The 27,705-nt window shown below is 40.8% G+C and overlaps 1 protein-coding gene across 3 annotated transcripts; it reads right to left on the bottom strand.

Moving 5' to 3' along the window:
* Positions 1 to 36: 36 nt before the first annotated feature.
* LOC135489824 (dedicator of cytokinesis protein 1-like) lies at positions 37 to 27,620 on the bottom strand. 3 transcript variants are annotated; one of them, XM_064775377.1, is made up of 49 exons: positions 27,488 to 27,620; positions 26,991 to 27,074; positions 26,649 to 26,745; positions 26,422 to 26,518; positions 26,118 to 26,263; positions 25,843 to 25,930; positions 25,582 to 25,617; positions 25,212 to 25,244; positions 24,315 to 24,460; positions 23,993 to 24,074; positions 23,633 to 23,847; positions 23,337 to 23,539; positions 23,014 to 23,132; positions 22,614 to 22,785; positions 22,378 to 22,481; positions 21,816 to 21,842; positions 19,864 to 20,053; positions 19,142 to 19,239; positions 18,611 to 18,801; positions 18,297 to 18,437; positions 17,844 to 18,023; positions 17,595 to 17,701; positions 17,266 to 17,280; positions 16,591 to 16,727; positions 15,813 to 15,908; positions 15,225 to 15,329; positions 13,604 to 13,797; positions 13,400 to 13,472; positions 13,065 to 13,165; positions 12,008 to 12,066; positions 11,723 to 11,889; positions 11,255 to 11,497; positions 10,890 to 11,021; positions 10,525 to 10,734; positions 10,250 to 10,354; positions 9,837 to 9,978; positions 9,553 to 9,634; positions 9,316 to 9,385; positions 9,085 to 9,171; positions 8,514 to 8,687; positions 7,813 to 8,040; positions 7,522 to 7,601; positions 7,025 to 7,051; positions 6,402 to 6,425; positions 4,692 to 4,839; positions 3,722 to 3,922; positions 3,281 to 3,419; positions 2,828 to 3,006; positions 37 to 2,717 (listed from the first exon to the last, which is right to left on the bottom strand). In XM_064775377.1, exons 1-49 carry the CDS (start codon positions 27,531 to 27,533, stop codon positions 2,580 to 2,582), a joined length of 5,958 nt encoding a protein of 1,985 aa, XP_064631447.1. In that variant the 5' UTR covers positions 27,534 to 27,620; the 3' UTR covers positions 37 to 2,579. The 3 variants fall into 3 exon arrangements, with proteins under 3 accessions (XP_064631447.1, XP_064631450.1, XP_064631448.1); XM_064775380.1 differs by lacking the exon at positions 17,266 to 17,280; XM_064775378.1 differs by lacking the exon at positions 21,816 to 21,842.
* Positions 27,621 to 27,705: the final 85 nt, after the last annotated feature.

Here is a 27,705-nt window from a genome sequence, read left to right as displayed (position 1 = left end):
GCAACACTGTGACAAAACTAAACATAAAACCAAATATTGTGTCATAAGAAAAGATTGTATAATCATTTTATATAAATTGTACACATTATAAAGGTGAATATAGACAGAAAATATCATATTCCTGGTATACACAAGATATAGAGAAAACTTGGTTTCAATCAATGACCATGAACCTCAAGACCTGCAAATATACACACCATTCGGACATTGTCAGTAGTCAAGCGTGGGTTGCATCCTAGCCTGGACACATTTCTGTACACATTTTTCTCGAGGGTCAAGGAATTGTGCAAACATGAGTAATGGGACAAAGAAATTATTGGCGGAAATGTAGCCAAAATGCAACTTCCAAAAATCCAGACTCGAATTGGGTTTCCTAGAGTTGTGACTGATGCCTGGCATTTTCAAAAGCTAACTTTCTTGCCGGGCCACAGCATGGTTTGTCAATGCCTATTTTCTCCCTTTAACTCTGTGGTGAGAATAATTCATCATATCAGCAACTGAATCTCAAATTTCTACCTTTCATGCTTACGAGAATTTTACACGTCATATATTCTATTAAATTTACATATAATACAACTTTACATGCTACATTTACAATGTATATATTGGCCTTGCTATAATAATTTAAAAGGTATTCCATTTAAACAATCACCTTTTTATGTTGCTAAGTCAAAAGATGGCCTTCTTGGTCAAGGCCATTTATGGTGGTATTTGAATGGGTTGACAGTAGTGTAGATGATATATGACTCAATGACTTGAGAATTGATTGAGATCTTTACCTCAGAACACATCAATCTCTCAAATACCGGGTAGTCAGTTTGTGTTAACATCAATATGTTTACTGTAAACCCTTAAATTTTCGAGGGCGTTACATTTTCACGAATTTCGCAAAAATAGAATTCGCGAAAAACATTTTTTTGATTGGATAACAGAAAGAAATTTGCAATCTGCTGAAAAGGAATTTGCAAAAAAAATTTTTTTCAACAAAATTTTCGCGGTTTACAGTAAAATAAAGGACCCTGACTTATCTGTCCCAAAACACTGACTAGAATTATAAGTAATCAAAAATTGCCCTAAAAGTTCTTATTTCTCCTCTAACAGAACACTGCTATACTGGAGCTATCTCTTACTCTGAACAATTCACCTAATGGGAGCTACATCATCGTTAACTTTTACACATTTGCTACATGTATCGCGTGTAAGTTTGGTGAGTAACGGTAATCTAGATCTTTGAGCAGGGAGGATTACACTACCTCCCCAACTCCTAGGTGCACAGTGAAATAGGCCTAGGGATGGCAATCAAAATGGGAAACCTGAAAGGAATGCAGGAAGAGGAATACAAAGAAGATATAGATTAGTTTATTATTTCTGTACATCGATCAACATAAACCTGAATGAAGGCAAACTTATCATTCTGTTGTAAAGATCAAAAAGAATCAATTTGTTCCCATGCTTTTAGCTGGTTTACATGTATGAATGCAAAGCAACGTGCATACTCAGATATCGAATACAGGCTAGACCTGTAAACTTAAAACTTGTAAAAAGCTCTCCTCGTGACTGGAAGACTTACAACACAAAAATGACTTGAGCAATATTTTTTCACGTCGGCAATTAAATTGTATGCAACTGAGATATCTTTAAGCAAGGTCAGGGATACAAAAATTGTACGCACATTTTGACATCATTTAAACGAAGCACCGAGTAGCACCTTAATATTGCAACTGATGGTGGGGCAGACGTGCAGGATCTCACATTTACATGACAGATCAGATGGTTCTTGCCCCACCCCATCGTTTGTCACACATGTCACATCAACCAACAAGCCATGCCACGCCTCTTCAAGAATCACAATCGACAACTATGATCAACTCAGTGATTCTCGACTTACATTGGTCACTGCGCACCAGGAGGAAAACTGGTTTCCTCCCCAGTTCCCTATCCCTTCATCTATACACACATCAACTACAAACGAGACGGCGTTCTCCCCTAAGTGAAATAATGCACAAAATTCTTACAAAATGTATAAAAGGTCTGCACACAAGTATCAAAAGATGACAATAAAATTCCATATACAAAAGAAACACTTCAAAAAGCTGGTGGGAAGACTGAAATGTTAATTCAAAACAAATAAATCCCTCCCGTGTCAAAGCAATACTTTCTCCAAACTCATGATAAGAAAGGGAATGTAGGGTCGGTACTTTTATGCGAATACAGCTTAGACTGACAATAGAGATCTATCATGTAAACCTGCCGCCTAACTTTACTGATTTATCATTTTAGACTGTCAAGTACAAGAGCCTATTCTTAAATATCCACCGGCCCGGCAAGGTCTAGTTTGCCGTGGACTGATGAAAGGCAAAACCACAACAGATGACAGCACTTCCCTGCACTTCACAAAACTGTTTCAACTTCTTAACTTGCCAACTCTTGAGAGTTGCCAAAAAGGAAATTTTCAGGCAACCAATTTCAATTTTAATTTTTTATGGCCTAACTCAATGAAAGTGCGACAATATACCCGAGAAACGATGTTGTGAACTGCCGAGGAAGAGCATTTTGATTGAGATATTTCAGAAATGTATTCAGCTGATTGTCTTGCGTGATTTGTAGCGTTTCTGAGGCAGAGCTGGAGGTGGTGCTGATGGTGAGAGGTCATTCTCGTCTTTGCTGGCGGTGCGTTCTGGCCAAGTTTGAGCAGAACCTGGCAATGGAGGCACCGGCTGGAAAAAGAGAGGGAAACCATTACACAGGGGGCAGTATGACGTCAAGTGAAATGGGACATCACCTGAAGGCTACAATGCTGATGATACTGATGCTTCTCTTCATTTACCTTGCTCTCTCTGAGGGTATCAGGGCCATTACTACTACTCGGGAAAGAGGTCACTCGCTTCGGGACTAGAGGCGGTGGTTCATCCCCCACCATGTCTGCTAGATTCTGATAATCGGCGTAGGCTTGTTTCTGAGGCAGTGGAGGAGGTACGTCATCAGGGAGAGGTGAGTGATCCGAGCCTGCAAGTGCAAAATTGATGTCACTCTTTAATAGTTTGAAGAATAATCCAAAAATGCACAAGTTGATTAAAAGAATGTACTACAGTATGTATCATGGCACTGGTCAGACAGGGAGAAAATCTTCTACAAATGTGAACTTATACTTCAGATGGCAAAGGGGGCTCTGGTACGGCGCCGACAATGCTGTGATACAATAAAGAGGGCAGTGACAGAAACAGTTGCTTTGTCGACGAACGTACAAAGGCTTGCTGTTTAGTTGAATTGTTCACCATACCTGTCGATGATATCGATGTGGGTGTTAGACTGCCGCCTCTCTCACTAGAACCAGGAGACGATGGGTACTTGAAGTGTTGACTTCCAGGCCGACTTAGGCGCTTATCAGCGTCCGGTCGCCGAGGTCTTTGAGGCGTCAACTGTAATATCATAATGAAGGAGTGGTAGATATCAAAATTGACCACTGAACAGAGAGATTTGATGTTATACTTGACCTCGAGGTTTGTTCATGTATGGGCTTTTGGCTGTTCTAGCACTCGCACTGGGTTACCGAGTCACTCTTTCTTCAGCCAAAAGGTAAAAGGAATAGTAAGCCTTCGTAGGGACGAGCATTTGTACAAACATTGTGAAGATATCAGTCGTTTGGAATCCCTCGGGGGGGGGGGGAAATACGCAATACTTAAGCCTGACACTTGTGATTGGTTAAAGAGGACAGAATTACCTGTTCAGTAAGTTCAATTTTCGGGGTATTAATATTCTGCATGTCAGATTTTGAGCCGCGCTGATGGTTTGGAAGATGTATATGGAATTTGCTCGACCTCTCCTTCTTTTTTGCCTCCTCCTCCTCTACATCACGATCCTCCTCTTTTTCTTGTTTATCTTGTTTGAATTCCGTTGAAAGAGGGCGCGACCTACCAAACGCCTGAAAAGGGCATTTTGTGGTTGACTAAACAAGTGTCTTTAGAAATTTGATGCAAGAATTAGGCCTTGAAATTATCAATTTAACAGGGTATTTTTTCATTATTCACAAGGGTAGCCTACTATACCTAGAACCTTGATTTTTTGCCTCAGGAGAATGAGAAAAAGACCACCTCTGATTTAAAGATGGCGCCACCCATTGCTGTGTGACAGTCACAGGCACTGCATAGTACAATGTACTACCAGCCAATGTGTTGGTTAGAATGCAACCAAACGACAGAGAAAAACTTCAATCTGCTTTTACAAACGTTCACTGAAATGCGTTGATTTATCTGGGAAGGAAGCTGTACTGTAAGGTACAAGGAAAGCTTAACCTCTGACTGGATACAGAGTTTTCTATTGGTTGGGTTCAATCAAATGTACAGCATGCAGGAATGGGCGAGTGATTATTCTAACAATAAACTAACATAGAAAAGCTCAAGTTAATGTCTGATGTATTAACCGAACTTTAGAACACGGCATATCTTCTTCTATGAAAGACATGACAGAGATTGATAGTGAATTCGGCAAAGCTTTATGCAACAAACTACTCTGAATATGTGAAGCACAACGAAATATACCAACTTATGCCTATTTTTGAGAAAACTTGCTTGATATCCTTCACGGTTCTCATTTTTGCAAATGTTATTTGCGAATTCTGGCAAAAATTAAATGCCAACAAAACGTTGGCGGTTAACGGTAGCGCATGGAATGAAGCAGAGCAAAGCATTGACCTGTATAGCATTGGTTAGCAGCTTGGTTGTCTTGTTGGGGGAGTTGCTTCGTGTCACCTGCGGCTTCTCTGAGCTCGGCTTCACCCAGACTGACTGGTGGCGCTGGGCTCCCTGCGACACCTTCTCAACGCTCCGGTCAGAACTGATGCTGCAACAGAAGAAACATACGTCAAGATCTATGGTAAGGGGCACAATGTGCTGACTCGGCAGAAAACCTATTTTAGGAGTTTGAACACAGTGGCCAATTGTACAGTTGCAGTGTACAGGAGGGACGAGCCCGAGGAAATGTGAGTAGCATGCTTGGACTCTACCTCTTGCCAAAGACCAAGTCACTAGGCCAATAAACCTAATTGCTGCCTAATCATAATGGTTCGTAAAAGATGATCATCCCACTGCAGAGGTGGGTTCTCCCCCCTTGGGAACAACACAAGTGCTGAGTGGAGACTGAAGAAAGTCACGAAAATAGCGTAGCCACTGAAATTATTGACCAGCTGAAAGCCATGTGATGAATTGAATCAAACTATACCATCGGATGCAAATTTGGGTGATTACATGTGGATCGCTACGGCAAGCTTTTAAGGCTGGATGCAGGGCACATGCTGAGGGACTACTGTATAGTGCAGGTATTAAATTGATGACCAACTGAAAAGCAGAGAACCGGTCATTGGCTTCTTCATGCTGACATGATATCAGCAATGTCACTACTCATCAGCTTGGGGGAAGTGAACAGAATCAGGACATGCACCCTTTAAGTCAAAATCCTGCTACTAATAATGTTCCCATGTGAATAGATAAGTAGAAAATCGAAATAAATCCCACCATCAAAACAAATTTTTTTAAAAGTCTAAAAAAACAAACAAACTACTACTTGAGGTTACTGAATGACTTCTTGAAAATCAATGTGTTATCTGTTCAAGTGACCAGAATGCATTCTAATTTTAATAAATTCTCGGCCACAACCATGCCTGACTTACCTCCGATAATGACCACGGCTGTTTTCACAATGACAAACAATAACATAGAGACTATTATGATCACAACACCAAGTTCATTAGGTATTCAGACTCGATTGGCCATTCACACAAAGTCATGCACTCCTGCATTGGCCATACAAGTACATGTATGCTGGGAACACTTTGACTGATCATGCTTGATGCACCAATAACACAAAGAGACTTCATCCTATGAACTTCGATTTTATTATTATGTCAGACAACCTGATTGACTATTTGTGACCCGCCATGACAAAACAGGTCGCATGTCGCTCTGAGCTTGACAGGTTGAGACAGACTGGTTGTTCATTTCACCATTGTCTGCCTTTTGTAAAATCGGAGCATATCAATTTCTTCTATTATGTCCTGGTGTCATTTTAGGCTCATCTTCTGTGCGACATGCGACTCATTTTGTCGTGGTGGGTCACATTTGTCACAGGCAAACCCAAGTTGCTCAATTCAGCCATAATCTGCAAACATCCAGGCTTTTCTACAAATGGAGTCTCCCTCATTTTGCTCATCGCCAAGCAGCAACAGAGGCAGAACTTGTAGAAGTTCTTGATGTGTGCAGGGCATGCCAGTTTGGGTTTTGTCTACTGGCTTAAAAACATGAAGGGGTTAGGGTCTCGCAGTCTCAAGCAAATGATCATGAGCCCGGCTTGAATGCCTAAAGTGGGCAGGATGAATTTTAAAGCATGCTAGTTGTGAAACTGGTAACCTTAACATGAAAGAACTCCCCCTTCTATGTTTTCAATGAGTAATCATGAAAAAGAAGAATTGTGGAGAAAACACAATAAGTCATGAGTAGAGGGAGAGAGAGAGAAAAATGTCACTGGTTTTGGAAACCATGTCTCTTGAGTGGAATGATTCTATGTGAAAGTTGTGACAGATTAACAGGGCATGCTTAATGAAGTTAGTAACAAAAGAGAACTTATATTTCACGAAGTACGAACTGCTATGCTGATCTAGATGAACATTATCGCCATCTAGTAACCCAATAACTTAATGCATATCACTTTGTATAGCATCCCAATTCTGATAAACAACCTGGGGATTGCATACTACTATACTTCTGCTTTGACTTTACCAGCAACCACTTTCAAACAGATTAGATAGCAGCGCCATCATTCATCAGAACCAACTGATTATTCTTGAGCTGACCACAGGATATAGTAAGCCAACTTTCTTCCCACTTGTGACTGTGACCCAATCTGTAGGCCCCCTTAATTGAGCCACAGGTACAGTGTTACATCAACAGCTTAGAAATATAGATGAAAGGAAACAAGCAGCTAAAGACACTAAGTAGGAGAATAGGAACGAGCAGAAACAGAAAGGATTTACCGTCGCATTCCCACCGAAGAACGTTTACTGTGTAGAAAAGAGGATTAAATGTATAGATAGGATGTTACCAGATTATGTTGACAAGTTTGTGGCACGAAGTATTCAAATTCAATCAAAAGCATCTCGGCTTAGAATTGTGTGTTTGTTTACATGTGTAAAGTGAAATTTACAAGGTATGGTGAAATGGTTACTATGTACAATTTGACAATACAGGACTCACTTCCTTCTAAAAAAAGTTGAGTACATTTGAGCAGAATTTCAAATTTTGGATTCTATTAAATTTCTGAAGATTCAAACTGTGGAATAATTTGTCGAAGGAGTCCTGGATTGGGTAGGAGGCCAACACCACGAAGCAGACGGCTGGGTTAGGATCAACTGGTTCTTTACAGGCCTTTGGGGATGAGTAACCAAACTGTGATTATGTTTACAAACAGACTTCGACTTACAAAAACACTCTTTAGTGATGAGTGAAAATCATCAACAATACATGTACTCACACTATACTGGGGATCTGTTGTTCCGATGTTGATTGTGCTGGCATGGTTTTGACTCTCTTTAGATTAATCTCAGGGGTGGGCTGGAAAATGAGAATAAATAATTGGAGCAAATTCGTCGAAACATACATGTAGAAGGCTATTGAATAGGACTATAACTTGAGAATAAATCAGCATCGGCAAGAGGTCGAATTGGATACTAAAGAAAGCTACACAATCACACGCAAAATCCGGAATAAGATAGCAGGAATAGTGCTGGACCAAATTAAACGTCCACAAAGACCGGGTACACACCTTGACCCTAATACTATATTCCTTCTCCATCAAACTCTTCATCTCATCGAAACTCTGCACCATGTGCTCGTGTAGCGGTCGTAAACTTGGGACGACTTTCATGCCGTGAATCGTGATGCCGGTAAAGAGCAGGTTCACCTGCTTTGCCGTCACTTCTCGAAGCTTCCTGATCAGTTCTTTGGTCTGTGTGCCGGGATTTGCTTGGTAGTACTCATCAGAGTAGAAATACTGAAGCAAAACAACAGAGACAATGGCAAGTTGGGAATACACAAGATTAGATAAGATCCTCGGTCAAGTCCAGAACTGATTCTCGTTGCTCATGTTATCAGTATGGCGTACCATAACAGTTGGGCACCAACATAGGTTATCTGTGACCCACCACAGCAAAATGGGTCGCATGTCGCGCAGAAGATGAGCCTAAAATGACACCAGGACATAATAGAAGAAATTGATACACTCGGATTTCACAAAAGGCAGACAAGAGTGAAATGAACAACCAGTCCGTCTCAACATGTCAAGTTCGAAGCGACATGCGACTCATTTTGCTGTGGTGGGTCACATCTGTCTGATGAGTTCTACTTTCAATCAGAGAAGATGGTATGAAGGCAAGAGTAGGGCACAAATGGAATCATCCAGCTTTATAAGGGTTGAGGTGCTTTCCTAACTTATACGTCTAAAACTACCGTAAGTAACCCACTCACTTTGTATTTACTGATCCCGCCATTGACTGCGGGATCCACGATCCCATTGAGCAACATGCCGAGAGGATCCACGGCAAGGTTGGCCACATTCTGATGCTGCTCGATGAGTATTCGCATCCTCTCGTTAGCTGTCTCTATCGTCTCTATGGCAACCTCTAACGGGCTCACCATGAACTGCAACGACAATGTAAAAGATTGTTACCCAAATTATGAACTCCACGTGAACCATTGATAGCCATAGAGGCCACGATAGCTCCTTCAAGATCAAGTGCCAAGGTCAGCCCATGTTTGAATGCATGCAGTAATGCATTCATATGATGTACACTATAATGCATGCATATGATGTACACTATAATGCATGCATATGATGTACACTATAATGCATGCATATGATGTACACCAGGATCAAGCTTAAAGGTAAACCCGGACTTTTATCCAGGTTGTCATTTTCCCTCGTGAATAGCAAGGTGACATGTGATCATTTGCACCTGAAGATGAGATACCTTCCTGAGCCAAGATTATTTAGATACTTTCTTGAGCCACCCTGTATATCGAAATTCATGCTACATACCACTTCTTTCTTCTTGACTGGAAAGTTTCTGAGAATTCCTGGTAGGGGGAAGAGGACGGTTAGATTGGTCCGCTCCAACCACATGTCCTGAAAATATGAAACAGTCCTTTATAGGACGTCCTTTTCTGTGATAAAACAACAAGGCCTAAAGCTCTACCCCTAACAGGTCAGAGGTTATTCTTGTCAGTGTTTGTGACTGATCCAGAGAGAGGTCCGAGAAAAGTATCTTACCGTAACATCACCAGCACCATCCATCATCTTGGAGAATGTGAACTTCTGCACTTCATTCACCTTGAAGTATCTGCAAGCAAAATGACCACTGTCGTTACTCAGTGCAAGGATAGTGAACAGAAAAGACTACATGGTTATGTATGAATACATGTACACAGAGCACTCTGACAACCAGAGTCTATCAGTAGCAGTCTGGGAGCGCCGTGGTGTTCCGATGAGCAAGACAATTGAACTTACTTGATTATTTGATTCCTTACAGCTTTGCCGTGGAACTTCTTCTGTAGCTCCAATACAGGGGTGACAGCATTGATCTGAAGATCTGGATCAGTCAAGGAATATTCATGGACAAGCTTATTCTTATTTTGGAGGAGAATGAAATGATACATCCTGTAACAGTACACCATTACCTTTAGGCAGTTGCTTCTAAATGCTTTGCTTAGTACAAGTAGTGATGCAGTTTACTCTTAAACTCTGTCTTTCCGAGATAATTCCTTCACAGCCTACATGTATTCAAAGGATACACTGTCCCTTAGATTCTAGCACCTCATCGCTGGGTTCACTGAGTGTCTTCAGCAGTTGAGCATCAGTAAACTGATTCTGTAGCCGCGCAGTGAAGTCTGATAATCTCTCGTACTCTTTCCCTCGGTAGACAAACATTTTGTTCTGCAAAACATTGATATTAAACATTGAATTTATGAAGACATTTCTCCAGTAGATTTATCTGTATCACCAGAATGATAATGAAAGGTGACTTAGGTGAGGCATTCGAGCAAAAGGACTCCAGCAATGCCCACCTCCTATTAAGGTGGCTTCACATAACACCTTTTTTCCCACACTGGAACTGACTAGCCAGAAGTCACATCTATCAGCCGCCCAAGCACATGGCTGATCACTGAGGGATGCAATAATGATTGACATATTTGGATCAACTCACCTGGAGAAAGGATGGAAAGCCCTTCCCATAGAATCCCACCCTGAAGTACTCTGGTTCGGGCCGTGGAAGCTGCATGATGTTCCGATAGAACTGAGATTGCATATCCTGGAGAAGTGAATATCATTAGTGTGATGATCTGTTTGAGGGGACAGTCCTTTACATCAAATTCTTACAAAGTTCATTTCCAAAAGATTCAACAGCAAAGTGACCTTGTATCGAGATGACGGGAAGCAATGACGCCTTCATGAAGTCTGGACATGATAACAAATACTCACCAATAGTTTAGACAGTTCAGAATAGTTGAACGTCTCATTCTCATACTGGTCCGACAACTCTTTACACAACTCGAGACCTTTCTCCCACATCTTGCCTTTGTCAAAGTAACCGATGACGTCATAGTAGAGCCTCTCTTTCAACTCGCGGTGAGTTTGGCACTCGGGGTATTTGTCGCTTTGTAAGATTTGACTCAACACATCATCACTCCACTGAAACAAGAGATAATCACAGTGACTGCTACAGAATTGAGAGTATAATGATGGCCTACCTTAAACACAGTACATGTAGAGGAAGAACTAAGCCATGCCGCGGCGGCTTTTCACACAATAATATTCTACAAACTTGATCAGGTATAACCTCTTACCTTTAGCAGCCTCGCATATATAACGAGAGTGTGGGCAGCCTCCGTGTAGTTATCACACTCAAGGTGAAGGTCACACAGCTTGTGTAAGTAGCGAATGTACATCTCCTGGCGGTTGATTTCATGGTAGAAATTCTAAAAGAAACAAAGCGACAAACAGATCACATTTTGAATCTTCTTCAATATTCCTTTCATGGCTTTGAATCAACTATCGGTCGAAGAAGTTGGAACAAAATTTTCAGACGAGGCTCTGATTCGAAGCCCTCAAAAGGAATTATTAATTCATGAATTTTTTATCAATCAAAACCGACTTGTTTGCGAAAAGTTCATATTCAAATTGTTATCTGATGCTAGCCAGCTGAACTTACCAGCAGATTGACAATGCAGTTCATGCGATTCTCCTTAATCTCATCATCCATGACCGACCGATACTCCAACAGGTGCTGCATCAGTCGCTTCACCGTCTCGACAAACGGAAGGCCCTGGTCCCGCATAGTGGAATGATTTGCTAACTGATTGTACATTATGGCGTGGAAGAGCTCGGCGTAGGCCTCGTCACCGCGACCACCTTCGATCAGGACATCAAGTTGCTGAATCATCTCGTCTTCAAACTAGAAAATAATTTTGATGCAATGATGAAAAAAATTTCAAGTCCAAATTTTTTTTCACTTTGTTTTTCTGCTCAAAATGAAGAAACATCATTAGCCTCCCAAAAATTTAGACTTTGAAAATTTTTCAGAATTTTTGAACTTATGAAAAATTTCAGCTCTGAAGGATGAAAAATTTTTTCCAAGTCCAAATATAAAATATACAAATCTTGTTGGAAGAAATCTTACCTCGATGAAATTTCCCTTCATCGCTCGCTGGCCCGGTTGGTTGAACTCACACTGCATCATGTCGAAGAATATGGGTATCGTGGCCTTCCTCAGCTCAATCTCCGGGATAAGCGTCATCTCAAGGATCGGACCGACGATATTCGGGATGAATTTACATTTGTTGTGGCCTGCAAAGTTTCAAAGTGTAACAATCTCAATATGACAACTTGAATTGTTCAAAGATTTACAATTATAAGTCTTTTTCTCCTTCTTACATCTACATTTAGCCTGTCAGTGATTGCTTACCTAAGTTGAACCAAATCGACCTGATTTCAAAGGCAGTCACCCTTCTCATATCTTTGTATCTAGAAAGGGACAAAGGGAGAGTTGTTATTGAAAACTTATGGATATTTTTACATCAATACAGGTCTCAGATGGTGAGCAGGTCTCCGACCGGATAAGCTACCTGGTAAAAGAGCCTAACTAATCATGTTTACCAAACCTGGTCAATCTTGAAGAGATTTTGCAACCGATTTCACTAAAAAACTTTTCTCTTTTGACTGGCCGAACTACAAAACAACCAGTAAAATGTACCACTTAGACAGTTGTTACTCACTGACATCCATTTTCAATCCATATTTCCACATTAAGTTAGAACAAAACAGTATTCCATACTTGGCATTGCGTATTTCCTCTCAAGTCTGATGTGAAATTAAATAAAACATTTCATTTTCATGCCAGCTTGTGATGTATAAAACAGTTACGGAACAATACACCCCAGTGTACAAATCATTGTTTAATAATCACTTGTATTTACAGAGCAGTTGTGTGGGCATCACATACATTGTACATGTATGGTTGAAGTAAGCCGACACACAGCTGGTCATATGCTCTCTGACATACCAGTCAATGACTACTCGATGACAACATATTCCACAATCAGACATTTGATTTAACAATAGGATGCATAACACAAAAGAATATTTAAGGCTTGCATGGAAATAATTGGCGGTGTGTGTCATTATCATATAATGGACACTATTGTTCCCAAGGGAATAATGAGTAGGCCTCGTGCAACAAGGGATCAGAGAAACTTTTGAGACATCACCCACACAATGTCAACAATGCAAACAAACCTGAGTCTTGCTCACTAAAACAATCAATCTGATACTTCAATTCTCTCTTATTTTCATTATATTTCTACTCATCTTGGTAGATCCAATCAAAGTTGTCAGGACCATTACCCTGATAAAAGTAAAGGTTTATATTTATACATCCATTCAAGCAGACTGTAGGCTGACCACCATGTTTGTTTAGACACAGAGATTTGCCTTCAGATGCTGATCAATCAATTGTAACTTACCGGTTTATGATCTTGCTTCTTTTGAGACCAGTGAAGTTCTCTAACTGAAGGTTTTCTTGGGTCAGGAAAGATATTGCACAGTGAAAGAAGTTGTTCCAGAGCTAAAATAGAGCAAAAGTTGGCTTTTTGTTAACAGAAGTATGTGTGAATTCAAAAGGGAACGTATTCTAATCCATCATGATACTGTCTAAACTAGAAATAGACTCAAATCTTCACCAAACTCTAAATAGACCATCATCTACTCACAATCATCTAGAAACGAAACATAGCTAACAAGCATATACGTAAGTTTAGAACGTTGGCAAAGACGCTGTACGTGGTTTTGAAAAAATTACCTGGATTTCAAATGGGTTGTAGAACTTATCTCGGAGAGTTTTGGCTATCGACTGCAGGGTCTTCAAGAACACACTGAAATTACACAGACAAGACAGAACAAGGTCAAAGAGGACATTACACATAACAACATATGAGAATTTAGGGATGTCAATTGAGATTGGAACTGTACATGTACAATCACTTTCTCATAAACCCAACTGTACCTGTTTTGAATCATGATCATCTCATTCCAATCGAAAGGGTAGATATTCCGAGAGACGAGATCTCGTATGACCATCAAGATCTCCATGAGGAAGTCCATGAGCTCTCGCTGAGCCTGGAAACTGTTGATGAACTGCTGGTAATGGTCATCTGTCATCTGATGCAGGATGCTGATCACAACAGAAACGCAGGGGCCCTGGGTGGGGAAAAGATAATTCTGTTAGCCAAAGTTTCAATCCCGACAAGTAAATTTGATGAACACATTACAAAGAGAATTGCTGAGCCAGACCCTTTCAATATATCTTGAAATTTGAAGCAGCTTAGAGCAATGAAGAGGCAGAGACACAGGCACAAGTTAAAAATCTTGCCTGATGATTTGGCGTCTTGAAGACAAGGCTCCAATGCCGATATTCAGATAATGCATATTATAAAGAACTTTGGATTTGCCTGAAGAATTATGTCCAACATGCAGTTAGTTTGTATAAATATCATAATACCCGGTACCAAAGAAGTTACGAATCAACTGTCAGTTTTTAATGCATGCCACAAACAGGGACGATTGGACAAAGTACATTGTCAAAGTTCATTACATACAACCCAGAATTAATAAAGACTTGTCTTGATTAATTCTTGATACAATGAATGACAAGGCGAAACTCTCAGGTTAGTATTTTTCCGGGTTGTTAATTGGGGAACAAGCAGAATATAATGTTACACTGTTATGCTGGGTGTCTACAAACTCTGGTCCTATGGAGTGCAAGGTCTTGTACAAATGGATAGATGACAGGCATGACATAATGACGTTTAGCGCCAGAAAGTTCAACAGAGCGAGGTGACGGAATTCCACCAAACGTCACATTCATAAGCGACTTTGCTCTGTTGCGATTCTTGACGCTACCCTACATCATGGTGTGCAAGTCATCAATAACTGCAGCCAGGTTGAAGTCTTTGAAAGGTTCATGACTGATCTTTACAGGGTCTCATAAGCAGCAGTTTCACATCTATCATGGCTTGAACACTTCAAAGCCCAATGTACTTACAAAGCAACACAGTTTTGGTAAGGTAACATCATAGCTGTCAGCTATCTGCAAACATACCACATGCATACAGACACGGCTGAAGAATCGTACACCATATTCATCAACCAGACGAGCAGACTTTATCAGGACTGGTGCATACCGCTCAGTGTTTTTTTCAGGTTACATGTACACTTATATGTTCCCATCAAACTTGGCAACTCATGGCAAGAATATCCCCCTCCACTTCAAGCTGATGCGACCCTAGGTTTGCATCATTGAAGGATGATCATCAAAATAAAATGATGCCGTCCAATTCTGCCAAGAATTAGTGTAGATATTCCCAAGCTGCGGCATCCAAAATGCCTGAATATAGTGCTCTGAGAAAAAACACTGAGCATTTGGAGTTGAAAAATTATAACTACTACCTGCAGGACCTATTTTTAGAACCAGAAAATACATTAGTATACGCTGTGAATGCATGCCAACTTCCACCATTACTGGAGCATCATTAATCAAATCGCTTGCCCCTCCGGACAGATGGGTTTAGGTTGTTATTGCCCTAAGTCTACAGGACTTGGAGTTGAAGAGGCCAAGACATACTAACATGTTTTACAGACATGGTATCGATGGATAGAGGCTTGGATTCTTTCATTCTCACCCTGATTCTCTCAACGGCTCTACTTATTGAGCTGTTTCTCTTCAATTTAGCCTACAAAGGGTTTGATCAGAATGGAAGATTAAATCTAATTTAATTGACGCGTATCTCTTTGAAGGTTTTCATCTCTGCTCATCACAACCAACATCTCTGAAGATGCAATGGTCAAACTCAAAAGGAGAGTACGAGTTTTCTTAGGCAGGAGTCCGGTCGAACGCCCGGTTCTTAGCCACAGCAACATGACCTGGCTGGCTCATTCTGACACGAGTTCTCCACTATCTGACGTCATGGAATTAGCCCCCCACCTGGCACCAAGCTCTGTTCAAGACGTGACATCTTTCCTCAAGTCATTTGCCAATACATCCTGAAATCATCTATACAGCACCAAGGTACAAAGACTACGGAATGAAGGAACAACATTTTTACAGCATGCTAGGTATCAACATCTACGAAACATGCAAACACCCTTGATAGTCACTTGTGAGGTTGCTACAATCAAAAGATATAAAAGCATGACAATATTTCTGATATACTTACAATATGTGGTCCACCTCGGTCAAGCTTGAAGACGGTTTTGATGAGTGTCCGTAAGTTTGTGAATAGGATTGTTCCCACGTCATTGTAGACCGAGCCCTGCAAGGTAATTGTAGCTTCAAGATATCAGTCTTCCTTTTCAACCATTTCAAACAGTTTCAACATCATTGTTGCAACAATATAAAAGAACTGACTCCGCAGATCTCTCAAGTCACATATCGATTACAAGTTTGCAGATTACCAGGTCAAAAATAGGAGGAGGTATAACTTCCCATAAGACCGATCATGACTTTTTATGCGACATTTTGAAAAATTATATCTTGTTGCTGAAGGCAAATTGGAGCTAACATGAGTCTGTAAATCAAGTACATGCTTTAGGCGATAAGTTAGACGCCATCAAAACTATGAGCTGTCTCTACTGAAAGAAAACAGTTACGTGAAGAGAGAAGTTTGGGTGGAGGAAGGGGAATACAGCACCAAAGAAGGGAGAAAGCTGGGAGATGAAAAGTCAGACATTTCCAACTACTGACTGAAACCACAGTGTCTGTCAAACTGAATATACTGGTCATGGGTGGCAACAGGCTCACCAGAATCTTTTGCGTCTGATGAAATAGAAGGATGAAAGAGGGATCTTTCAACCCTCTGAAATATCATTGGACAAAGACTTTGGCGGACGTGGCCCAATCAGTAAGCTTATAATCAATCAGATGAACCAGAAAGGACATTCAATGTTAGTTACTATGTAAAATGAAAGTTAGAGAAGACAGGAAAGCGATGTTACCTTGCTTACCACGTCCGTAGAGAAGAGAATATCGAGTATATCACTCAGGATGCTGATGCAGATCTCTGTCTCCTCCTGCTCCTCTAGTAACTCGTGGATGTGGGTCATGATCATCGGCATGAGCAGGACCCGGCATTCTGAAAAGAAGGACCATGAATTCGATAACTACTTCGCAGGGTTTTTGAAGTGTACCGTACTTGGCTTAGGAAAAGTTTCATCGTAGAATAGCTAGCTTTACACAATCTTATGGACGAGGTGTGAGTTGGGTACATACCAAGTATATTACCGGCTAGTTAGCGCAAGCGTTAAATTTGAAGCCTTCTTCCCCAACTACACTTGCTCTGGGTGCATGCTGATTGCAGTCATTTGATGATTGGCATGCACCAATTTGACCTGGCCTCCTCGTTGATAATTGGCGACTTGAGAAACTTGGAGTGCAAAGTGTAGCATGCGTCAGCATGCAGTGCTGTCTAGTGAAAACACTCAGCCCTTTGAGTATAATCAGATTCCTGGGAGAACCTTGCACGAACCACATAAAGAGACAGGATACAGTTTACGTCCATGTACATGTGTGTATGTACAATTTGTTTGTCAAGGACTATTAACACTGGAGAATGTGTGGGGCTTTGGAGCCCAACAATGTTGCCTTGATTCGGATGATATTAGAAGACTTACCTGGGTGCCCATCAACTATCGAAAGGAGGAAACAAACAATGAAAATTTGCTTGGATTACGCAACACCCTGATGGCCTCATATGATTAACGTTTGAAAGGGATTGGTTCAGAAATGAGAAAGCATAGACTCAATTCTCTAAGAAGTCTGAGAAGAGAGTGACAAAACATGGAATAAAGTACTCGGCAAATGGAAATGAGAAGAGAGTGACAAAACATGGAATAAAGTACTCGGCAAATGGAAATGATGTGGATGAATAAACAACTGTTTGTTTTCATGTTCGACGAGCGAGAGAAAGCAGAGATAATGAAAACCTAGTAAATCAGCTTACCGACTAGAAGGAACATCTTGCTGTGTACGATATCATTGATACACTGCATCTTTTGCTTGGTCAGACGATCTTTTGGCACGTTGTTGATGAACTCCACCAGGATGAGGCTGAAATAATGACAATTGATTTCTCATTGGGACTGATGATGTTTCTTCATTTTGAGCAGAAAAAAAACAAGTGAAAATTTTTTTGGATTTAGCTTTTCTTCGAAACTGTCACTTCATACCGCTGACATGTTGAATCACTCACCTAAGTTCCTGAGGATCAAATACATTCATGACAAACGGAATTGTCGTGGGAAGATACTTGAGTGCTGCCCCCTGTTGAAGGACTGTGGTATTAGATGTGTAGAGCATGAGGATGTTCAGGGCTTCGAACAGCTGCTTCAGGGCGACTTCAAACTGCTGCTTCCCTCGTCCTTCATTCAAGCTGAAAATAGAGTAAATATTGAAGAAAGTGAACTTTGAATGATTCAGATTCTGTAATCTTGCAATCACATACCAAATGCCAGTGACTGACAATTCATAGCCACGGGCCGTGCAACTATCATCATCTCATGCATCTTGGCCCTCATCGGCTTTTGCCATTATTCACTATCATAGGTGTAGCTGAACCAGACGTCTGCTTGCCAACAAAGCCAGCAGCAAACTCGCAATGTGGGGGGGGGGGGGGTGGGAATATCTGTCACTATGAGAAACTTACGCTGCAAAGAGTAGTCGTGATCTAGTGATGAACTTCATGACGTATTCCAAGGACTTCAGCGCCTTCAGGAGATTATCCTGGTAACCACTCTCTTTCTCCTCTGCACGGTCCACGTAGAACTTAAGTACGTTTATAAGTTTACTGAAAATATAAATGTGGCAAACAAATCTTGTAATTTCAAGGCTAGCATGTGATTCATAATCAAAGAGATGTGTGGTCTGGCAGTAAAAACGTCGAGCTCATAATCTCAGGTTGTAACGTGAGGCTGAAACACCACTTCTGACCTTGGGCATGTCACTTGACCTGAAACTTACTTGTAAACAAGAGTAGCGCTGAATTCTGTCTCAATGTAGTCGTCCATGATCGGCCTGAACTGGTTATACTTCCTGTCTGATATCAACCCAATGATGAAGACGAGGGCATCAAAGACCAGATTGTCATAGTAATCAGACTCCGAGTGCTGCATCAGGATGTTGAAGAGGGCATCGAGGGTGTCTTGGAGAAACTACAGAGGAAAACATACGTCATGCTAGTTAGTAACAATTGCACGTTTAACAAGGAAGAGGGCTCCAAGTGCCTTCTCAAATGACATCCGAATTTACACAACAGTTCAAAACTACCAAAACCAGACTAGGGAGTTGGAGTTACAAGCAATCCATAACGAGTGGATGGAACCGTTTGACTTAGTTTCATTGATGCTCAAGCCACACACACAAGGCAAAGGTCTCTGGTGCACCAGCCATCAACGTGTACGTGCACTTGTCACTGGCCTGCCACTCCCATAGAACAGGCCACATGCGGACCAGATTGAAGTCACTGTACCACAACTTGATTGGACCATTTACCTTGACTATTTCACCACCGTCAACTTTCATGATTGCCTGCAGGTGCTGCTTGAGTCCTTTGGTGTTGTCTCGCCAGTTCAACAACCCGAGCAGGTCAACTGAACAGAAGAGTGAATGCACAAAGTGAAAAACCGAACCATATACAAAGTCAGCGATGAAAACATCTGAAATATTTGCTACTGGTGAAAAGTTTGTCATTACTTACTGACATTGGTTGTATTCCACTCATACGGTCATTCCATATGATGGGCCGGCCCAGGTCTCTTGCTTGTGATCATTCTTTGTCATATGTACTGGTATAGTTTATCCTCTAGATAATATGTCCTCCTGACTCAATCTGTTCTCCATGAACAACTCTTCTCAACTAACTTAAAATTCCCTCCACCCAAAAGTGCACACAGATCTGTGATGTCATCACTACATGAGCACAATGTCATTATTTGTGTGTAAGTGGTCTGCTAGTTAAAGTTAACAACTGGAACTTGGAAAAGCCGACATTGGCTGATTCTTCAAACATTGCTTTTCTACAAGATCGCTTTAGTGAGCGTTTGTTGTGACAATGGAGTGGGATTATCGAGCTATTTCGAGTGACTCTGTCGACTTCTTCAGCCACATTGCACCATCAATCCAAGCTACTCATGCTTCTCACTTGGGCGGGACATGTTGCTGGTAATACATCTCGTATATGCTAACTAAGAGAGAAAATAATACTGGGAACATACTGTTATGTGTGAGCTTTGTCGATACGGAGAGTGTTGAAATCTGGAATGAGTCCTTTCCGGCATAAACTAGCGACCCGCTTTGAATCTGAAGTTTACTCAATGACGTTGACACAGAGCCACGCATATCCAACTCACGTCTTGTCGAGGGCAGGTCAAGGTATATACTACTCTCATATTTCTTGCCTTCAATCTGAAACCGAGGTTTATATGATAGTGTGGTTATGATAATATGGATATCTCTCAAGGAAAGTTTGCGATTTTGTGTTTTTATTCATATATGTAGTGCTGTTGATGTACATGTAGTCTTGATCATGCCAATGGAATCCTTGTCTCAGTTTCATAATCATAGCTCAATTCCACATTTCTACAACAACCTCATTATGGAGTTTTCTAACTAACTACTAAAGTGCAAGACGATGTTTTAAGCCATCAGAAGTACAAGGGTTCTCATTTCTGTAACTTTATAAAGCCCATAGCAGCCTGGTACATGTAGAGGGGCTTTCTCCTAAAAGCGTCATCACAAACACTTGAAATCAACTTGGTCTGGGCCCTTGCCTAAGACCTATCTGGCATGGTTGGGCCATCCAGGACCCGGGACTTTCGCCATCATAGCCCTTAGGATCACAGGGACAAACAAGCAAATGCACCACAGAGGGTCAGGATCCATGAGACCTGATTATTTGGTAAACATGTAGCAATTTCATGCCAGAAGCGGCTGGGGACAAGCAAAATAAGCACTATGAAAGAGTAATTATTATATCAGATGTTTACCCTTTTTTGCATCCAACCCTTAAGGTCTTATGCTGCTTTCAAGTCTAGAATATCAGCCCATGACTTTTTTAAATTTTTAAACCCGCTTCTGTTTGTGGTCTACATCAGTCCATTTCAAGCAAACAGACTTACATGTACTGTCCCATGCATATAACAGTTGTCAGGTAGCTAGTAACACATGTCATGTGAATTGCTATCCCAGCCTAACGTTATATGGCTTTACATGCCTGGTCATATTTCCACCGTCAAATCTCCCTGATTATTCATTATATCGCGAGAGAAAATGACTTCTCAGAGTTTGAGAATATGATCTTCTCACAAAGATGTGGCCATGCAAAAAGAAAGAGTTCAGGGCTTATGGCCACAAAGCAAATGTTCTACATTTTAGAGACAGTTTTACAAGTCCTGCGAGAGGTGGCTTAATGGGCCCATTATATGCCAAGGTTTTCGATATTGATAAGATGCCAAAACCTTTGTGTGTAAAGATGCTCTTCACGATTCACTATGAATATCATTCAGGTATCTACCATGTCTAAGCACGAATGTGTCAACTTCATCTAAACCTATCTATTGCAAAAACTAGTAAAAGGCAACTAAACTTATCCAAAGAGAACCAATCCATGCATGACAACTAAAAGTCAACATGCACTACAGTGGCCTAGGTTATTAAATCAGAAACAAGGTGGATTTCAGAACAAAAACAGAATACGATTTCGACAAAGGTATTTGAATCTAGACATTATAAACAAGTTCTTAATTCAACAAACATATCTGCTATTCAAACATTAAGAGAGAAAAATAGAGGTGCATGTATTGAGAACAGGATTTCACCAACTCGTGACAAAATGAAATTCCTACCAAGAACACTGAGAGAGAGGAAACAAGGGAGGAATAACAATTTGTCTCTCAACCATGGAGTCCAAATGGAACTCATTCTAGAAGGACCATAAAGAAAGGGCCCAAAATAAAAATCTCAACTATGGCAATTAAGAGAGTAGTAATCTCCCCCAAACAACTTTGACAACAAATATTTGAAAGCTTAACTTTCACCCATTGGGACTAGAAGTTGGGGAAAACTATGACGAGGACCTAGACATATTTGGCAAGGCGCTTCACCAACAGAATGATAACATGAAGTGAAACAAGAACTTGAAATGCAAATTGAGAAACTGTCGACATACGCCGTCATGTTTTGAGCCACGACTCATCTGGAAATCAGAACGATAAAGGATACAACATTATGTGATGAAAATTTGAACTGGAAACACCATGCACTCATGTACCATAAACTCTAGCTCAGACTTGGAGCTTGACTTAACATTAGAAGGACTCGGGGGTTAAGATCTTATCGGATCAGTATTTGAATATGAGATATTAATCATGCAGCTACATGATAATGCTAATAGTTAAAGAAGGCTATAGCTATAATTGTAGTTTGCACTGGAAGATAAAGTTAGTATGTAACAAATGTTAGTTCTGAACTAGATTCTGATACTATGGCCGGGCTACAGTACCTATCCTAAATGCTAAAAGCAGGGCTGTATGCACTTGACATTATCACCAAGTTTCTCGAGAACTTGACCACATCATAGCACACAATCGTGACAGATCAGTGAATAGCCACAAGCTTTTGACAACATTTTCATCCGACTTTGACAACATTTTCATCCGACTTGCCCGAAAAGTCTTCTGGGCTAGATCTCAAAGAGGTCCCCAAGCCAGCATACCATGCCCCTTCCTCACCTTATAGACCAGGAGCTCATGAATGCCATCAGGTAACGTGGTCCCATTACTCTGTTTTAACCTCACGTATGACATCGCAAATGGTTTCTCTTGCCTATCTTTGGCTGGAAAACAATTGTTCTAAGGGTCAAAAATCATGTCAAATGCACAAACTGAGACATTATACTCCGAAGGTCAAAATTCTTTCAACACATGGTACAACAGACTATCCAACTTAAAAACTAAAAGAGACCTACCTTCTATTGAAGATCGATGTCGAAACAAGAACTTGAGATGTGATCCATTGAATTCCTCAATAGGGAGGGCTACTTTGACCGTCTCGCACCACTTGGGTTTATCCTCATGATAATAGACAGTACTCTTGTATTCACTGTCCATCTTCCAACCCGCACCCTGACAAACGACATCCTGCATTACAAAATAAGATCACGTGATCAATATTTGCCTATAACAACACTGACTTGAGCTAGCAATCTGTAGGAAGCACAAGCTTTAGATGCCAATCACCACAACACCTAGATTAGCTGACGGTAGAACAAGAACCAGGCAGTTTCTTCTGATGATTGCTCCAAGAACATGTACATCAAAATGGCCTCATTCAGTTTTCAGGGACAAATGAACATTTCAAGGATTTACCTGTATACACTCTCCATTCTTATTGCACACAACCATTGTGATTTCCACATTCAGTGACTTGTTCCCTCGGTTGAATTCCCCCTGCACAAGCTGGACATAGATGTCATTCCGTACATCACCTGATGAAAAAACATCATTAACACATCATCATCTTCACTGTCAGGCCCCTATTGGGCTTTCTGTCAGATGTTTAGACAGCTGCTCACGAAAGGACTGACGTTTTCAAAAACGGCTACCATAGCACTTGCTGAATATATACAATATCTTCGTGAAGTTTCTTTGGGATTGTGAGTGGATATAATAAGAAGTCCATACAAACGAACCTGGCATTATGACATCTGGAAAGCCCATCTTCCTTGCAATGACCGTTGTCCCTAACACGAGATGCGGGTACTCTTCCCTGACCTGTGACAGATCTCCCGGTAGCAGCTGCAGAGACACCCATAAACCTTGTCCCTTGTGGTTGATCTCCTTGGCGCCGAGTACCTTCTTCATCACACTATCCATGAACTCCTTCTCACCACACCTACATGATCAAAAGTATCTTTGTGAGAAAGCTGCTCATAGTCTCCCTTCAAAAATGTTTGTCAATTCACAAAAATGAGATTTTCAAACTTACGCTTGGAATGGCACAAAGTGTTGTTTGTCCTCGTTGTTTTCAACGATCCCCTTGACGATAGTGGTGATGTCCATCGCAGCAATACCAAAAGGTCGCTTCAACCCAGCCGTTTGTCTTTTTCCTGAGTCACTCTCCCTTGTGTCCATACAACCGATGCGTGAAATCTGACAGACTAGATGGATTTTTTCTCTTCCTAAGTCGCGGTTGCCGAGATCCTGAAAGTATTAGAATCATCAATGGATTCGGACCAGTTACAGACTGCATGACAGTTACTACAAATCATATGATGACTGGGCTTGCAGGCGTCGTCATTTATCATAAGCCCTCTTATGACCCGAGACGAATATGAGGTCTACTTACTGTGAACAATGCTCTTAAGTTGTTGATCATTTCGATATCTTTAGGAAGGCCTTTATCACCCCATTTTATCACATAGCTCTCACTGTAAAGAAAATATACATGTTTAGGTGATTGCATTCTGGCCAATATTGGTGGAGAATCTCAACAAACTGTCCAGATACACTGCCACATGAGCATTTCTGTTCAGTTCTGTGTGTTTGTTGGAGTGTTGGCACTGCCCCGTCTCTACTCCCTCACATCGCAAGTCTCGTATTGTGTTGAATTTGAAAAACTGACTTTGCAAGTCATGGGCCGGGACTGATATGCTGAATCACTATCTCACCTGATGAACTGACAAGCCTTGGCATCGTACAAACTCAAAAGGACGTCTGCATCCTCCCCGATCCGACAGACCACATTCCGCACACAGATGTAGAGACTATAGCTGCCCCGTGACGAGTGCCTGAATTTACCCGGCGAATCCACCGACTGAAAAGTTATATCGATTATTTTCAATACTTCTCTGGTATGCTTCAAGACAATGACATTTTTCAAGTCTGAAATCGCAACAACAACAACAAAACTTCTTACGACTGAACTGACCTTTTTTTCTGCCCTGCCTTTGTGAAATCTTGACTCAAACAAGATTCAGTAAACGAGACGCGAAGAAGAAATTTACCAGCAGGAAAGGATCAGGCCCATTCCAAGGGTAAAAGGTACATGTAAGTTTTGAAAAGGCCATTAGTAGTCACATTCAACATAGGAATGACCAATGTATTATCTGATACAGGGGCTAGAGATACAGACCAGTCAACAGTACAGGAACCACGGTGGGTATGCAGGAAATAACTGAATTATGACTCTTTATGGACATTAATTGTTGGATCTTTGGTGGAACTTAACAAGATTTCGGTGCAGGTCCAAATTGACAAGTTTGGTGTTGGACAGCAAAGCATCGGCATGTAAACAACATTTAATTTAACTACAACAATGTAAATAAACATAGAAGAAATCATGAAACTGCCATCACTACTTAACAGGTCACAACAATCGCTGACTCTTATTGCAGGAACCAAAGACCATTGTAAACTAGAGATTATTATCGCACATGGTCATGATTTCAGCAACAAAAATCACCTGTTTCGGGGCACTTTGCAATTTTTTACATAAAATGCAAAATCAAATGAAAGCAAAGAAAATCACAGAATACTGAAATCACTTCACAACAACAAATAGTTACCTCTGCTTTCAATTCCTTTCGCCCTTTGCAGCGCTAGATACAAACATATGACCATAATTATTGCAGCCAAAGGAAGGTTCAAGAGGGTTCCTTCCTAAACCAAAATGACGGATTACTTCAAACAAATAAATGTTTGCTGCCATTTTATCACAGGGGAATGTATACAACAGGTTTTCTTAGAAACAATCAATGAGGTTTAATGTGGCTCAACTCAGTTCTAAGCAAACAGCACATTTTGTTTTTGCGGTCTTTTAACCATGCCCATGCTTTTTGGAATTGGCGACTTTGTATTTGTTTCACAATTTTTTTGGATTACCCTTTATCACTCAGATTCAATCAAACTGAATTGTGCTCTAAACACATCACTCACCCTTTCTCTCTGAATCCTTTGAGTTGCCGACTCGTGCTGTAAATAATAATAGTTAAAAAGTTGGAATGTATTGTCAGAGCCAGCATTCGTTACGTCTAAAATGGCTACTTCCATTATATAGTGACATCGTTTCGCACAGAATCGGGAGCCTTGTGTTTGATGGTGGTAGAAGGCTAGACTAAATTTACCGATCATCAGCTGTATATTCAATATGTCACATGCTTTTCTACCTGGCCAAAATGACCGGGGTTAAAACCTCACCTGTCTATAAAGCTTGATACATCCAGTCAACTTTGGGTCGAGCATGTTACCATGTTCATCCCTGACGACCAGGTCAAGGCCAAGATGACTGAAAAACAAACCCAAAGTTGAAGTTAAGGTCAGTCACATATCCACAGTGAAAAATACATAGAGATAAACTTTACAAACGTAGATCCCAAGTGATGTTGTTTCATTTACCAAAGGGTTAAGGTTAGGGCTTAATGATTTTAAGAGGATTATATTGAAGACTCTAAACTTGTATGAAGTTTACTCACGTGTTGCCAAGATCTATCTTTGAGGCCATCTTCTGCTGCAAGACCTTCAGTTCATCTGCTGGCAATTTCTTTGACATGATCAGTTTCCGCTTGTCGATCAGCTCCAACATGATCTTACGCACCTCAGCAAATTCAGCACTTTTTATCTGAAAATTCAAACGAAGACTCAATGGTTGCATATTTTTCCATTCTTTATCAAGAATAATTGTCAATACTACAACACCATGGTCGGCTTTTGTCTTTTGTACAGTCAACTTTTAGATTCTACAAGAACAGGAATAAAGTCAAAACTCCTTGCCCATACCACATAGAGGTTCTTCAAGATGGCACCCCATTCTTGTAAGACAGATGTCATCTCCTGTACAATAGGGGGCTCTGTCCTGTAGATGAGCTCCTGGGTGCTGAAAATAGAATAACATCATAGAATATAGAGTGGGAATTCAATGAATAAGTCATCATATAGGGAAGTATGAAATCTATACTGGTACAGGTGACCCTGGGGAAAATACTTATGATAAATGAACAACATACCCTTGGTTAAGTACAACTCCATCCCTGATGACGACATAACTCTTCGGAAAGAGACCAATCACATGTTTGCTCCTCACATTGTAACCTCGATACCAGTCTGAAATACAAAGAGCAGATTTACAACACGCAGATCCTTTAATCCAAAACTCACACATTTGCACACCTTTGTTTAAAAGAACTAACTGTTAAAAACTTGTGGTTATGTGATTGTTGCAGGGAGCCTCATAACTACTGCTGAGCTTCATTACTTTTGTTGTTATTGAGCACCGGCCTGAAGAGAAATCCTGTAAGAATATTTTATAGGACATGTATGGAGAACAGAAGTAAAGTTGAACATCTTACTTATATTTTCCTCAATTATGTGCACCACATCTCCTATGCTGAGGTTCAGTCTCAGTTTTCCATTGTCCTTGTAGTTGTAAACAGCTGAAATTTAGAAAAAGTATCAAATACTGTCCACACTTGCAACTGTCTGTTGTTGGGGCAACTTGCATTAGCAGTTGGCTTAATGCATGGAGGTACTATTTATTTATAAAACTTCCTTGCTTAATTCTAGGTCAGTGAAATATTGCACCCAGTCTGAGGTTCTATGCATGCAACAGCCGCCATGTACTGTTCTGCACATCCCTGTCACTAGTGTCAGTGGCAGGACTGTTTGCGAGATATCCAAATGATGATCCTGGTCAGAAGGATCTACTCCCTGTGTTGTGTATTGCCCTCTTGCAGTTGCAGCATGCAAGGAGAGGAGCATGGATATGGGATTGGGAGGTGAAAAAAACAACTTCGACTTTGAGAACGCATGATCATTGGATTGACCAGGGCATAGGAGCAGATCTTACCAACACCATATTTATGTTCATTAGTGGTTTTCAACCATCTCGTCATTTTGCATGTTTATTGTAGAAATATCTCGATAGTAGCAGGTTTAGGGGAAATTTCTGAACTTCCTACTTTCTGCAACCATTTTGCATTGTACCGGAAGTGTCATTCTGAATTAGATAGTGAAAAACAGCAGATGAACATAAGTGGCGTGTTCTGCTCAAAAGGCTAAGAAATC

Source organism: Lineus longissimus, chromosome 6, assembly GCF_910592395.1.
Source record: "Lineus longissimus chromosome 6, tnLinLong1.2, whole genome shotgun sequence".
Classification (NCBI taxonomy): domain Eukaryota; kingdom Metazoa; phylum Nemertea; class Pilidiophora; order Heteronemertea; family Lineidae; genus Lineus; species Lineus longissimus.
This window is presented reverse-complemented; position numbering and strand designations above follow the sequence as displayed.